Raw genomic sequence first — 14,536 nt, forward strand, 5'->3', positions numbered from 1 at the left:
ACTTCCTATTCATGTGAAGCAGATCCCTTCTCTGACTATCTTAAACCTCAGTCTGGACCAATGGATGAGAAATTGCAGATTCATTCCTGGGGTGGCATCTGCGTCCCTTATGAATAGTCTGTAAAAATTGTCAGAACCCTGCTTGTTGACCCTTGTTATCTTTACTGTAGGGATAGAAAATTTGGTAAAATCTGGGTAAAACTGGCTAAGCTTGTAAGGGCTCTTGAGCCATTAGCCTAGTAATCTCCTGTGAACCTATTAAAACTCCAAATCAAGAAGGGATCTTAAATATTGGTCTTGTATAGTTTGAAAGATGTTGGTATAACAGGTTCTGTGTTAGCAGTCATTTTCTGAAGAGTATGCACTCCGAAACTCAATATTTGCCACTATTTACTGACTACAGTCCACAACACCTTACCAGAAAACCACAGAATCTAAAGTTACTGACTTCATTCAATCTTCAACCTGTGGAATCAGATCAAAGAATCTGATCCAACTCAGCTGTATACTAAAGCTCTAGGATCCGAATTCTGAGCTCCTCCCTTACCCATAATCCTTTACTCTCCCCTCATCCCCATACATCTCGTTTGCCACACTTCCGCTAGCACCGGGATTTTGTCTCTGAGCTCCTTGTTTTGTGAATTAAGAATTGTCCTTATACCTGTCTAAACTTTCTTATTACCTTTTCTCTGCTAGTTAGCTTAGTTTTCAACCTCTTTATATGTAGCTTTACACTTGTATAGTTCCCTTCCCTGTCCAGGTCTTAGCGTCCCTTTCTTCTCTCATTTTCTTTTTATTAAAAAAACTTTAAAAATAAACTTTAAAAATGTCTGTTGTGGGCACAAAGTCCCACTCTCAGATGCCCACACCAAGTGTGTAGAATGTTTAGGACCATCTCATTTGGATTTCTCCTACTCCATCTGTGCTGGCTTCAACCAGCAGGCATTCCTTGACTGTAGGAATAAGTTGATTTTAAAAGGGCTACTTGCTTCCACTGCCTGTTCTACTTCAGGGGCTCAAACCCTGCCAAAAATCATAGAGCATAAGCAGTCACCATAAAGGACGCATAGGACAGGTGAACCACCACAGAAATTGTCAAACCTCGGATCCACCTGACTCGACTCTGATTGTCCTGCAGTCTTCCCCTCAGCGCTAGGCTTGAAGTTTTTCACCGGAGCTGGTTGTCTCCAGGCCAAAGCCTCCTATTTTGCAACCTTCCAGGTCAGTCTGTAGACCTCCATCTGTTGCATCATCCGCCAGGTCTTCACGCAGTCTCTCAAAAGCAGAGGTAGACAGGATGCCGATGAAATTCCTCCAGGCTTAGATCCATCTTGGGGGTTTTGCCCATTCCATCCCCTTTGGGGTCATTTAGCCATGAACCTGACTTTACTCCAATAACTCCTTCTGCTGTCTGACCTCTGGTTCCTGAAGTAGAGATGACGTAGCCGACTGGTATGGCTACCGTGATTCCCAACAGTTTCTATGACTGCCCCAGCTCCCAAGTTTTCAGAGCAGAGCGGTTCTCGGAGCCATGCCTTCAGCATCTGGTCTGTGGGGTTGATGTTCGCTGCACAGTTTTCAGAGCAGTCTTTCCTCCTCGTGGCTTTGGTGCTTAACAGCTGGACTCCAACCCCACACTCTGATCTGGAGGCGGTGCGGAGTTATCAGTGTTCTCCCTCTGTAGCTTTGACTCTGGGGGCATTGCCCTTAACTTCTTGTTCTCCCTTGGCTTTAGATGCGGTGGAGAGGGTTCTCTCTGCAACCAGAAGAGCCTCGAATCTCCCTGCTGTGGCGCCTGGTCCCTCCTCAGCAGGTCTAATGCCTGAGACTTCTGTTCTGTCACCTCCGGGACAGCCTACCCAAAAAGACTTCCAGACTGTTTCCCCTTTGGAACATCCTGAATCTTCTGACTCTGGGCACCGATATCGATTAAGGGGAAGGGTTCCCGAGGTCACCACATGAGGATGTCTCCTTTGGAGATATCATGGAAATTCTTCACCAAAAAGGTGGTTGGTCTGCCAAAGCTCTAACCCAGAGGGATCAGTGTTTCTAGAAGCTTTGGGTCAGGCCCTCGTACTTCTTGGGTGTACGTTCCTGCTGATCCCTTATTAACCTTGTTTCCCGCAGGGCGTGGAAGGAGCCGGATGCAGTATACCTATTTCTAAACTCCCTGATAAAATCCTGAGACCCCTCCAGATAGACCCCAGGACAAAGGGTATTCCTGTCCATGCTTATGGTGGTTGCAGCAGCCATCAAGAAGGAGCTGCCCCAGCAAAGCTCCGTGTTCATCCACCTAGCAGGGACTCAAGGACTTTGGACAAATTTGGTAAGCAGGTGTATGCTTCAGCTACTTTCACAGTGTGAACGCTGAATTATTTGGCACATGTAATCAGACTGCAGAGGGACTTAGTCGAGGAAATCTTTAGTTCTGTCCCAGGGTCCATCTCTGCCAAGGAACAGAAAACGTTTTCTTCCAGAATGGCCACCCTACAGTCCATTGCCAACATGTCCATGAGGCTAATTTCTCATGCTGCAGAATGTACCTTAAGGGCGGCTGGGTTGGGCATTGCTACAGACACCATGCCTGGATGCAGCTGTGTGATTTCTTGGAACCTTTCAAGGTGCCCTTCACTAACGCCCCTTTCGATGGATCATCTTTGTTTGGTCCGACTGTCAGAGAAGTTCTTTCCCAAAGTGAAAAGGATGGAAAAACTTTGTCTGCCGTCAGAATCCATTTTGCTGTCCATAACCAACACACATGCACTCACACATTTGCCATCATTACTTGCTAGAAACATTGCAGCTGCAATATCAGTACTGGCTTTGTTGGAGGCCGCTAAGAAGAAAAAAAAAAAACTATTTCTTCTGGCCAGCAGGCTATACCCTCCGACCAAACCCCTGACTGGAGGCCTTTACTCAAAGCCTCTTTAATGCCTTTATGGCCTTATGCCAACCTCCAGCTTCTGCACAGGTCCTACCCCCCTCTACTGCTGGAAAAAGGCCTGTGGAAGAAGTTTCCTCTGAGGAGAAAGACATCTATGGTTATGGTAAGATTTTACACAACTATTCTTTCCCCTAGCAAGATTCTATATGTAAATCCTCCAATGGAGACTGGTGGTACAGTGGTCTATTCTTTACCAGCCTCTATCTGTTCACATAAAGCTCAGTCCAGTTTGCAAGCATCATATTTGCTGGTGGATCTAGTCAGAGGACCTGTTTCTGTGCAGGCTGTTCTTCCTCCTCCCTCAAGTAGCCACAGTGACTATGGATGCTTCCCAACTGGGATGGAGGTGGGAATTTCATGGGAAAGATGGTTCAAGGCATGTGGTCCTCCTCGAGACCAGGTTGCATGTCTGTGTCCTAGGGATGAGAACAGTCCTAACATTGCAAGCTTTTCAGGATGTCCCCCCCCCCCTCCCCCCAGGGACTAATGCATTACACACACACAACATATCAGTAGTCTGGTACATCAACAGACAAGAGGAACTTGTTCCTACTCATCATGCAGAGAGGCCATGAGGGTCTGGGAATGGTGATCTCTTCAGACCTCTTTCTAATTGCAACTCACATACCGGGAAAAAGCAGTGCTCTGGCAGACTCAGTAGGTCCATTCTGATTCCACACATGTGGTCCCTCAGTCAGATAGTAGCAAATATGATCTTCAGCTGCTGGGGCCAGCCTTACTGTGACCTATTTGCCTCTCACCTCAACAAAAAATGCCGTTCGCTTTCATCCCCCCTTCAGGGGAGTCACCGAGGGATGCTCTGGTTCACGATTGGCTCTTGATTCTCCCCTGTACCTACCCTCCTCTTCCGCTGACCTGAAGTTCCTACAGAAAGCAAGCAGGCTGCACAAGCTCAGTCATCCTCATTGGCCCTTTCTGGCCTTGGCAGGTATGGTTCCCCTTCCTGTGGTCTCACTTGAAATATCCTCCATGGATACTGGAGCCCACTCAGGATCTCTTCTCACCCTTCAGAAATTCAGCATCCCAGTCTCCACGCCCTCAAGCTGACCACATGGTTTCTCCACTTCCAGTGATAGTAAAGATGGTCCAGGCTTGCTTGCTTCCCGAGTTTGTGACCTTATCTTGGCCTCCCAGAAGGCCTCCACCAAGAAAGTCTACAGAAGCAAATGAAAAAGATTCTCTGTATGAGCTTTCAAGCAGAATATTTACCTGCTTTCAGCTCCTACTTCGGCCATTCTTTTTCTCACTAATCTTTTTAAAGAAGAGGCTAGTTTTGCTATTAAACTTCATTTAGCAGCCATATCCAACTTCCACGTTGGAAACAAAGCCTTTTCTCTGGCAACTTCCAGATTATGTAAAGCTTTCATGAAGAGAATTTTCCTCATTAGACCTCCAATATAGGACCCCCTCCTCCTTGGGATCTCATGGTGGCCCTTCATGGGTTAACTCAGAAACCCTTTGAACCAGTGAACAAATGCAATGTGAAGCTTCTTTTCTTGGAAAACAATCTTTAGTAGCTTTCACTTCAGCAAAAAGAATTTCTGAGCTCTGGGCCTTATCAGCTAGGCCTCCTTACATTATTTTCCATAAGGACAGGGTGTCTGTATGAACCAGCCCTTCTTTTCTGCCTAAAGTGGCCATGAACACTTAACATTAACTAGTCCATACAATTCCCAGTGTTCTTTCCAAACTTTACTAATAAGGGCGAATATATGCTGCATCATCTTGATCATAGACAACTACATTTTTTATCTTTACAGGACAAAAAAGTCTGATCAGCTGCTTGTATCCTTTTTTCCTAACTGCTTGGGTCAAACTGTTTCCAAAATTATTCTGGCCAAATGGGTTACTGATTGTATTTTGTTGATTTATTCTCAGAAAGGTTTGGAGTTGCCTCGTCCTGCTAGAGCTCATTCCACTAGATTTATGGCTACTCCCCTCTGCATTTTTTTTTTCAAGAACTTCCGTTGATGATATCTGCACTGCAGCCACTAGGTCAAAGACTCATACCTTTGTTACACTTTACAAATTAGACATTATTTCCAGAAGCAGAGCTTCCTTTGGTTTGACAGTGCTCCGGTATGTTCTTCCTTGAAGGCCACCTGAGAGTTAAGTAGCTGGGGACTCTGACCCATTCATGAGCAAGACTGAAAAGACAACATCAGATTTAGAAGTTATGTACTTACCATAACTTGGCATCTATGTTGTCTATTTTCATTCTTCTTCACCTTCCCTCCTAGCCATCCACGGTCCTGTCGCTCCTAGAGCGATCTTTTGATGATATTGGAACCATTATGTTCCTGGTTTGAGCTTCAGTCTTTTTCTTGTGTCTGTTCTCTCTCTATAACAGTGGGCAGTAAGGCTCGATCTGAGGCATTGGGGATGGATTAGAGCATTATAGGAAGAGGGAGGAGCTTGAGATCTAGATCCAAAGTCATGTATATGCGGCCGAATCGGATCAAGAGTATCTGATCCTAGGCCCATTCATGAGGAGTAATGAAAATGGACAACACAGATGCCAACTTATGTTAAGTATATAACTTCTAATTATAGTTGACTCCATTGTAAAATATGCATATGTGCCCCTTACCAGGCTGAGGAAGGAAAGAGTGACTGTTAGTTGTTTCTCTGGTGCCACGATCCATCTAATCACGCATGCGCTCAAGTCCTTTAACAACAAGTACCAGTATGACACTGTCATAGTTAATGCTGGTATCAACTACTTGGGGTGCACCTCCCTGGACTTTGTGAAGAGGGGCATAATGGAGCTCTGTGTCTCCAAGGCATGTATCTAGTATTAAGCAGCATTTTACTTTCTCAGTGGATGATGTCATGATATGAGGAAAAACTTGTCTTAGTTTTTGGTACCCTTTAAAGGGGTTCCAGTATTTGTCAGCATGGAAGGATGAGTGGCAGACCACCCCGCTTCACAAGGGATGGCCTGCATATGTCCCCTCTAGTTTTGATTGACAAAGACAATGTCCATCCCATAGTACCTTTTATAGGCAATGCCAACCTGATAAACTTACTAGCATAACAAAAACTTTCAAGGAAAATGTGAAAAAACTCCATTCCCTACAAGCCCTTCTCAGTATGGTGGACATTGACATCTGTATAGTGAATGAGATGCGGTTTAAAATAGGGGAGAGCACCCTGGCTGTGCAGGGCTGTAATGCCTTTCAGACAGTTAGACCAGCTACTACACAAGAGGGGAAAGAAGGTGGAGGTGTGTCAGTCTACATCCAGAAGAGACTCGTGCAAGGCTGGTAAAGCAGCGTGATGAATTAGAGCTTCATGTCCAAATAGTAGCCATCAGAAAGATCCTCTACCATAGAGGGAGTTCTATAGCTTGCTAATATGATACAAGAAAGTCGCAATGCCTGTCTACAGGAACTGGAACCACTCAATATTAAACAAAATACCATTTTCTTATTTGATTTAAACTATCCAAATATAGTTTGGAAAACATACACCATCAATAGTGCACAAGCACAGAGATTCCTGGGCTTTGTCAGTACAAATGCTGTGAAACAGTCAGAATACCCACTGGGGGAATAACATCTTGGATTTGGGCCTTACTAATATGGGAGCATCTTGCATCATCCCTTGCATATCTTCATCACTTGTTAAAGTAGTCCATAAAGCAGTTTTCCTTCTAAATAAAATTGAAACCAGAGATCCCTTCCACCCTAGGTAACTTTATACATTTCTTTAAGACAAACGTGATACATTGACAAGCTTCAAATCCTCACCAGACCTAGTTAACTCCACTGAATATGCAGAAATGTACTTGTAAGCAGCTCCATAGATGCAGCTGCATCCTGTAGGAAATAGTGCGAGGCAAACCTCAAACATACCGTATGGTGGATTTGTAATGTCAGCAAGCTTTGTATTAAAAGGAGAAGAATTTTGTCCAAAATTAAAAAGAGTAATTCCCACAATGTTAGAGCCCTTGTCATTGAAATAAGCATCCACTCAATCCATGAAAGCCAAAGTTGAGGCTAAAATGTCTACCCAAGCCAAAGATGATCATGAAGCATTTTTAGTTAAGTTCATAATCTCAAAAGCACAACACAGCAATGCGCTGAACTGATTGTGAACAATGTTATCCACACAGAGACTGAAGATATAGTGAACCTACTGGCTGATTAAATTGAGCTCTTAACTCCTATCATCACTCTGTCCCTCAAGAAGCTCAATGCCAAAAAATGCATTGTAATTCCCTTTGAAAAACAATCAACAGAAGGTTAATTACTCTTTCGGTAAAATTCCCTAATGCACACTAATCTAAGCTCCATTAAGGTGGAGTCTGAAGTATATTAACTGATTCATTAAGAACTGTTTTCAATTGTATCCACTGAAGTGATAAAAATTCTCAAACAGTTTTCATTTTTATATGTGAAATTGGAGGGGAACTACTAGAATGTTTGGTCACCATGTAGATTTGAATATAATTTTTGTAAAACTGATCTTAATTTTGCAAACTTAGTGACCCTGCATGTCACTTAGCAGTTGGTTCTACCAGGTTGCCCATCAAAAGAGGCACTTAAGCCTAATGGGTTTACCCAGTTAGATTTGTCCTACTTTTTAACTTTACACTCATTTACAGTATTAATCAACGTTCAGTGACAAAGTATTGTGTATAGATATGGAAATGAACAAGTGGTCTAACTTGGATGACCCCCCCCCCACTCCCCCAGAGTCAATGTATTTATACAACAAAGGTTGCATTGTAATGTTGGGGTAAAGATCTTAGTAGGCAGGTGTTCTTGTATTTCTCCTGGCATCTCTTTTTTTATGCAGTCATAGCAGATGCCCAAAGAGAAAGAGTGGCTTCTACAGGTAAGTTTGAAAACATGGATTTGTAAGTGTTGACTGTGCTTAGCATTTTGTTTTGAACTAAATATGAAATTCTTATCTGACCGATTCCACTGGCATAGAGGGACAAAGCCCTGAATCGTACCCATGGCAAGACATCTAATAGAATTGCAAACACCAAAACTTAAAAAAAAGGTTCCCCAACAGGACACTTATCTGAACCAGTGAAAGCCAGAGATACTAGCATTCATTTGTGAAACAGGTGTGAGAGCTGCGTTCAGACTGAGAGTCTGAGGTTTTCACACTCGTACATCTGTTTATGTATCCTTGCGTCCGCTGGCATAGGTCATAAATTGGATGTATAGCTCCATGGAAGGTGTTTGCTTTGGTACCTCCTCTGGATGGCCAGGTTGTTTGGTATGATCGTAAGTTCTTACACAACTGTACTTTCTATTTCCATCTGCTAGTATTACAAAACTAGACTCTCATTCCGGAGGAAAGTAATAGAGATAAAGGCCAAAACATAGTAAGCAAAAATTGTTGAAAGTATTGTCTGAAGTACAGCAATTAATGTTATTCTAGTCACTTTATTGAAATTGAAATGTTTTTAAGGGACTAGCATTGGTGGGTCATCTCTTCATCATACCAGATGTCCAAAACCTCTAGTGTTGTAGCTAAGGTTGAGTGACTGGCAGCTGACCATACATGAATATTAATTTGTGCTTTTTCCTGATTGCTTTGGCAACCTAAGTAAAACACTGCAGTGTTTTTTTTAAATGTCTTATCCTCTTTTTTTTCACTTGGGTTTAGGTTTACTGTAGCTATGTTTATGGATTTCTAAAAAAAAAAAAAAAATGTTAAAGCTGTTTGTACAGACTAAGCTAATACAAAGTTTTTTTCTGCTGGTTGTGTGGGTTCTAGTGTTGGTGGCTTGATTGTTAGTGCTCCTTTTCTTGTCCCCTTATAATTTTTCAAGGCCAGTGATGGCATGGTTAATAATCCTCAAGGTTTAAAAATACGGGTAATTTGTTTGTACACATGCATTTGTTTTTCTAGGGTTCACGCGTAGGGCCTGACATCTTGTACTTGTTTAAAGTATTTATTCAGCATTGTGAAGTACTTGGTTAACACAGAAAGTCTTCATAACCCTCCTGGAGATACCTAAGTGACCGTACCACAGTGCATCATTTGCAGGTCATCTGGTATTTTACAGATTAAAAGTATATTTTATGTTTGTATACTGTCTCATTTCTGTCTGGACCATTTGAGTTGATCAAAAACTGGTTTTAATATTGCTTCTTTCATAATGGAAGCTATAACCATTTTACTAGATTTGTGGCATTTTATTGAGGGGACATTCTTGAAGGAAGAAGTATAAGAGCATAAAAAAGGGAATGTAGCAAAAAAAATTGTACTTTTTTTCATTTTTCTAATTTTAAATGCTAATATTTTACCTCTTAATGCACCTGTCTTTGGGTCCTATGTTCACAAGTGTAATACTTTGCCTGCTGTACTATGAAAATCTGCAAATGTTGGGGTGAGTTAGAAGTTATTTAGTAAATTTATTTGAAGAAATAGTCTGCAGCTGTGAAAAGCAAGTGATTACATACTGGAGATTTGGATCCTGTATAAGTAGTGATTTTAACAATCAGTTGTGCGTTGTAACCTGAATTGCAGTATCATGAGTAATGACTCTAACATTGCCCTTTTTTTTTTTTTCTCATTTTCTTTAAGGTTGAGAAACATTTTAGAGATTTGGAAAATCAGAAGTCCGTGCAGCGTTCACAAGCACAGCAGACACAGAAGGACACAGCCTTGTCATCCTGAGTTCCAGAATGGATTAATGCTGTTCTTGTCTGATCTAGAAGAGGAGATGTTCTCCTTGAAGGGGGAGGGGTGGGCGGGACGGGAAGGGGATGAATCCATGAATTCTGTCCTGGGAGATGTTGGAGAGAAACAGAGAGAGCAGACTACTTCAGACCTAGACCTTAAACAAAAATAATTGCAGACTATCATACTCATTATGTGACTAACGAACAATTATTTTTGTTTTGCTTCACATCTCCACATAAAACAGTCAGAAATTTTGTTAGTTTTAATTTTATTTTTTTAAGCCAGTTTGCTTTTTTTTCCCCTTTTTTCTGCTTGGTTGGGTGACACTTTCGCCACTTGCAACCTGCACAGAATTTAAAAATGTGAAATAAAAGTAACAAATTGCTGACTGTAATAATTTAACAAAAACTTTAAAAAGAGAAGAATTTTGTCTTATTCCCATAAAACAGGGTGTTTATTCTTTAAATAAGGTGGGGCTTGAGTTTCTTTTCTTATGAAACATGTAAAGCAAGTCTTTCTGCAAACCGTCTGTTGACAGTGACACACTGTTTATGGGGACCATAGTAACATGCACACAGTGAGAGACAAAGCTACTCCCCCCATGTACAAATCAGACCCACTTTTATAACAAAAAATCTAAATATATTTAAATATATAATTGCTTGTGGTCCGGTTTTTATATGGGGGCTGGCTAGGTTTGGAAGTAATCTGTGCTCCATGTGTGCGGTTAAATGCTGCTCTCCTGAACTGCTGCCTAGTTTGGGGAGTGGCACGCGCCACTGTTCCTTGTAAGTGTAAATTTTTTTGTACTTTGCAGTTTCACATTTTTGTGATTTCTGCCCTCTCCCTTATCTCATTGCATGCCTCCCCTCCCGTCTACCCCTCTCCCTGAAAAATAACCGTCAAAAGGGGACATGGAGAGCTGCAAAAACAAAATCCTGGAAATGAAACCAGTTGCTGCAGAGAGATTTTGATCAGCAGCTTCTGTACATTGCGGGACACAGAAGTTGGTGAGAGTCGGATTGGGATTCACTTTGAACTGCACTTTGTTATAAACTAAATGTGGTGAAAGCCACCCAGTATAAATCGGGCATTTCAGACATGTCTTTAGAGAGAAAAGCAAGCCCTGCCTTTTCAAAGTCCATATTTTTTAAAAAAAAATAAGAATAAGTTTTGTTTTATCAAAACAATAAATCCATTTTTTAAACCATCACAGTATTGTCTCCCACTTAGCAGCTGCTTATTAAACTTATTTTGAAGGGAGGGGAATAACTCGACTTCTGCGTATATGATGAAAAGGTTTGTGATTACTTTCCAAAAAAAAAAAAACAAGGTTGTTTCTTATTTACTGTGGGTGACGTGTTGAAGTGTATATACATCAGCTATTCTAAGAAGTAGATTTCATAATTTATACACAGGTAATCGGAGTTTGAACAATTTTACTTATGACTGTAAGTTGGTAGTTCATTACTTATTTTTGGTAACCAGAGAAGTATGCTGGCTGAATGTTGACCATTTTCAGGCACTGCCTGTAAGAGTGCAACTTTATTATACAATTTACTGCAGCAATAGTCAGTGTACTTCATCCAGAGGCATTCAGAATTGTATAGTGTAAGTACGTAATTAGTAACTGAAATTTTCACATCTGACTTCGGAGATTGCATTTGGTAAGTGTTGAGATTTCTTTCTGACTGTTCCAGATTGGCACACTTCTGAAAAGTTATCTGGTCTCCATTCTTCTTGCTAGTTTGTGTAATATTACTCATTGGGTAGAATGGTGTGTTCAGCTCCTGCATTTCCTAATTTGACCTCTGTCTTCCGTGTGCCACATGTGCACAGTTCAGGCTTTGCACCTAACATATTGTGTTAGAAAGTAAATTGTGGAAAACTTATCCACCTACTGTCTGCACAGTAGAAGCAAGGACCAGCGCTAGTACAGTTTTTCAGCAGGAGGTGTACTGTGAAGATTTGCTGTAGGGGCCAGTGATTCAGCCTGGCTACCCTGGGAGAAGAGGCCAGATTCTTGAGGCGTACATCACCTAGCAGAAAATAGTCCCCTTTGGAGGGTGTGAAATGCCTGGACCCAGCTGGATTGCCTCCTGCATGATTCCGGGCCAAGGCCAAGTAGTTGGTAGAAGGTAGTGCATCCAGAGGAGAGGCATCCGCCAAAACTTTGTCTCATTATGTCCAGCCCTGAAATGGTCTCCTACTTCTCAGTTGTAGCATGTTTTCCTTTGCCTAGTCCAGGACAGAGTTTGTATTCTCCTTTTAGTTGCATGAGAGATGCACCCACAGTAGTCATGTTGAGTGGTGGGGATTCTTCTTTTTAGGTTTACTCATTACATCCGCATGATGGCTCCAGGTGCTTCTGCAGTTGACTCCTCCTGACTCCTCCAGGCATCAAACATTGCTTGTTCATATTTGCATCAATAATTCCAAACCCATGCTATGTACAAGGTTTTAAAAGGTTTCATCTTACACAACGGCAAACTCAACTGCATTAACATTTGACCTCTGTCTAGTGCAGGTAAATAGATATTGTTTTTATAACATTAATTTATATGGATAAAATATTCACACTTTTCTAAATATCTCAACAACCAAGTAACCGACAGAACTACTTGGCCTCATATGAAAGCTCTTGGCTAGGTGAACAAAATGCTGCTTGAGAGTACGTATGTAACTTGAATGGTTGCTGAGATATTGTAAGTTGTTTACAAACTATTATAAACATAATAGTTTCTGCATTTACTGTGACTTACAAAATTCAGTTTAAGACCTAGAACCTAAAAATACTACCACTATAAAAATAGGTTGTGCTGAAGTGTTTGCTATTTGTACTTCTTTCATAACCCATGTGGTTCCAGAGATTTGAACATTTGTTTGAAATGTGAGGACATAATTTGATTCTGTCAGAAGGCTTAGGCTCCTCCCATTGGAAGTTACAGTGCAAACATCCTGAGCTCCACTGGAGTGAATGAATTAAGCAAAGTTACAGAGCATGTCTGCCACCAGCAAAGTCAGTAGAAGCAAGCCCCAGTCTCCCCCTGAGAGGACTTAATGGTTAAACTTGGGTTGAAGGAGTCTACTCTCCTTTTTGTGAGTTGAGGAAGGCTCATTGGCAAGAACTGAGAAGACTTCAGGGGTTCCTCTTATACCAGATGGCCCATGAGGAATACTCTGCATTAGACAAGCATGTACTTTTCAAGATATGGTTTAAATTGTAGTTGCTGTTTGTTGAAACCTCAGCTTAAAAAATAAAATGTTGGCTCTGGATGAAGGACTTAAATACCCTGTGCAGTGGGTTGCCACTTGTTTGGTATAGCAATCTTCAGGACTGCTTAGCTTCAGGAGGAATTCGTCAGTAAAATAATCTTTCTTTAAAGACAGGCTTGCTGAAATGATAGGTAACTGCTGTGCTGTGTTAGGATCAGTCCTTCCTTGAACCCATACTTGGGGATCACTTATTTTGCCCATTCAGGCCTGTTGCAACCTTGTACTTCTGAAGCCTGTTAGATAAGATATCTAGCACCAATCTACTGTATGCTATTTGCGCTTTTGTCAGATGAGCACAGTTTACAATTGCTGGTGCTAGAATTATGGGAAGTTTTTGCTGCTGCTCTTCCATTGGAAGTGGATAATTGTATCCTTGTTTTTGAGACTGGGGAGGATTGTGAACTGCCACCTTCCTCTCACTCCCTTTGAGTGATGCCTCCTTTGGTTAAGCAAGGCTCCTAAGCTGTTCCTTATAGGGCTGCTCTTCCTTGCCATTCCCATGAAAAAGAAAGCTAGGTCTGAATTTCAGGAAGAACAATGAGGAACCTTTTGGGGTCTTTCTCATGGCTGCCATTTATGCTGCTTGGAAACATCCAGAGTTTGTGTAGATGGCCTCTAGAAGTTCCTTTTTTTTTCAGACCATTTAGTTCATGTATGGCCCAGAGGTTTAAGCACCTCTCCCTACTGAATAGGTAGTGCAGTGCTTTGGACAGAGTGGGCAGGAGAGTGTTCTGTGCTGCTTTTGTCCTTGTGTAGCTGTCTGTTACATGCCTTGGCTAGGATGTTCCTTTGTAGATCATGTTCAGGAAGCTCTGGCAAAATGCCCCATTTCTGGAGTCATTGATGTCTCTAAAATTATCCTTATGATATTATTTTCATTGGAATTTCATGTATCCCATTCTTACTGTTATTTTGAAAGCACTGATGCTGTAGCTAGGGAAGCATACCCTGGAGTGCAGTGCTCAGCATTACATAGTTCATTTTTTTTTTAATAATTAGCATAGGTAGTCATTTCTGGAATTAAGGCAGTCTTGTTTTTTTTTTTTTTATTTAGGTAGGCTTTGTTCTTTCAAATTGGTGTTGACATCTGTATAGTGGATATTTAAATCTTTGAAGCCAGCTTGACTTTCTTCTGTTGTAAGCCTGCAGGTTCTTCAAGAAGCTTACATGTGAGATGACTACACAAGAAGTGTCTTCTCCACCCCTTCAGGATTTGCATGTGAAGCCTTCCAGAAGGTATACTCCACAGATTTCATTACTGTAGTCTTGACTTTACTTAGAGCTGCCCATGAGAGTCTAAATATCCTAGTTTGCCTTGGCTTAGAGAACCATTACTAGCAAAGGGTATACATGTAGGAGTAGCAGTAATTGCAGTCACTGTAGGGCACAGCAGCATAGAAGCCCAGTTCAGACCAGTACTGAACATCATAAGCACAACTTGGAGAACCTTGATGTAGTTTCAAAGTTTGTTCAGATTAAGACACCCTGCACCCAATTGTTTTTAACTAAATCGGTCTGCCTGACGCACAAGAAATGTTACCAGCTCTTTCTTGGAGATTATACCCCCCCCCCCAGTTTGTTGATGGTCATCCTAGGAATCACACTGTTCAGTAGCACTTTTCATTGGTGAGAATTCAGCTTTAA

At 41.6% G+C, this 14,536-nt stretch overlaps 1 protein-coding gene across 1 annotated transcript in view; it reads left to right on the forward strand.

The window, feature by feature from the left end:
- LOC122796711 (protein LSM12 homolog A-like) overlaps positions 1-10,829 on the forward strand; it is a gene marked incomplete at its 5' end in the record, with an annotated part of 487,147 nt that extends 476,318 nt beyond the window's left edge. Inside the window, 1 exon segment of the mRNA XM_044065409.1 lies at positions 9,518-10,829. Coding sequence (XP_043921344.1) covers positions 9,518-9,610 — 93 coding nt within the window.
- Positions 10,830-14,536: the final 3,707 nt, after the last annotated feature.

The sequence above is a fragment of the Protopterus annectens genome, chromosome 3.part0 (assembly GCF_019279795.1).
Source record: "Protopterus annectens isolate FY-2018-M chromosome 3.part0, PAN1.0, whole genome shotgun sequence".
In the NCBI taxonomy this organism is placed as follows: Eukaryota; Metazoa; Chordata; order Ceratodontiformes; family Protopteridae; genus Protopterus; species Protopterus annectens.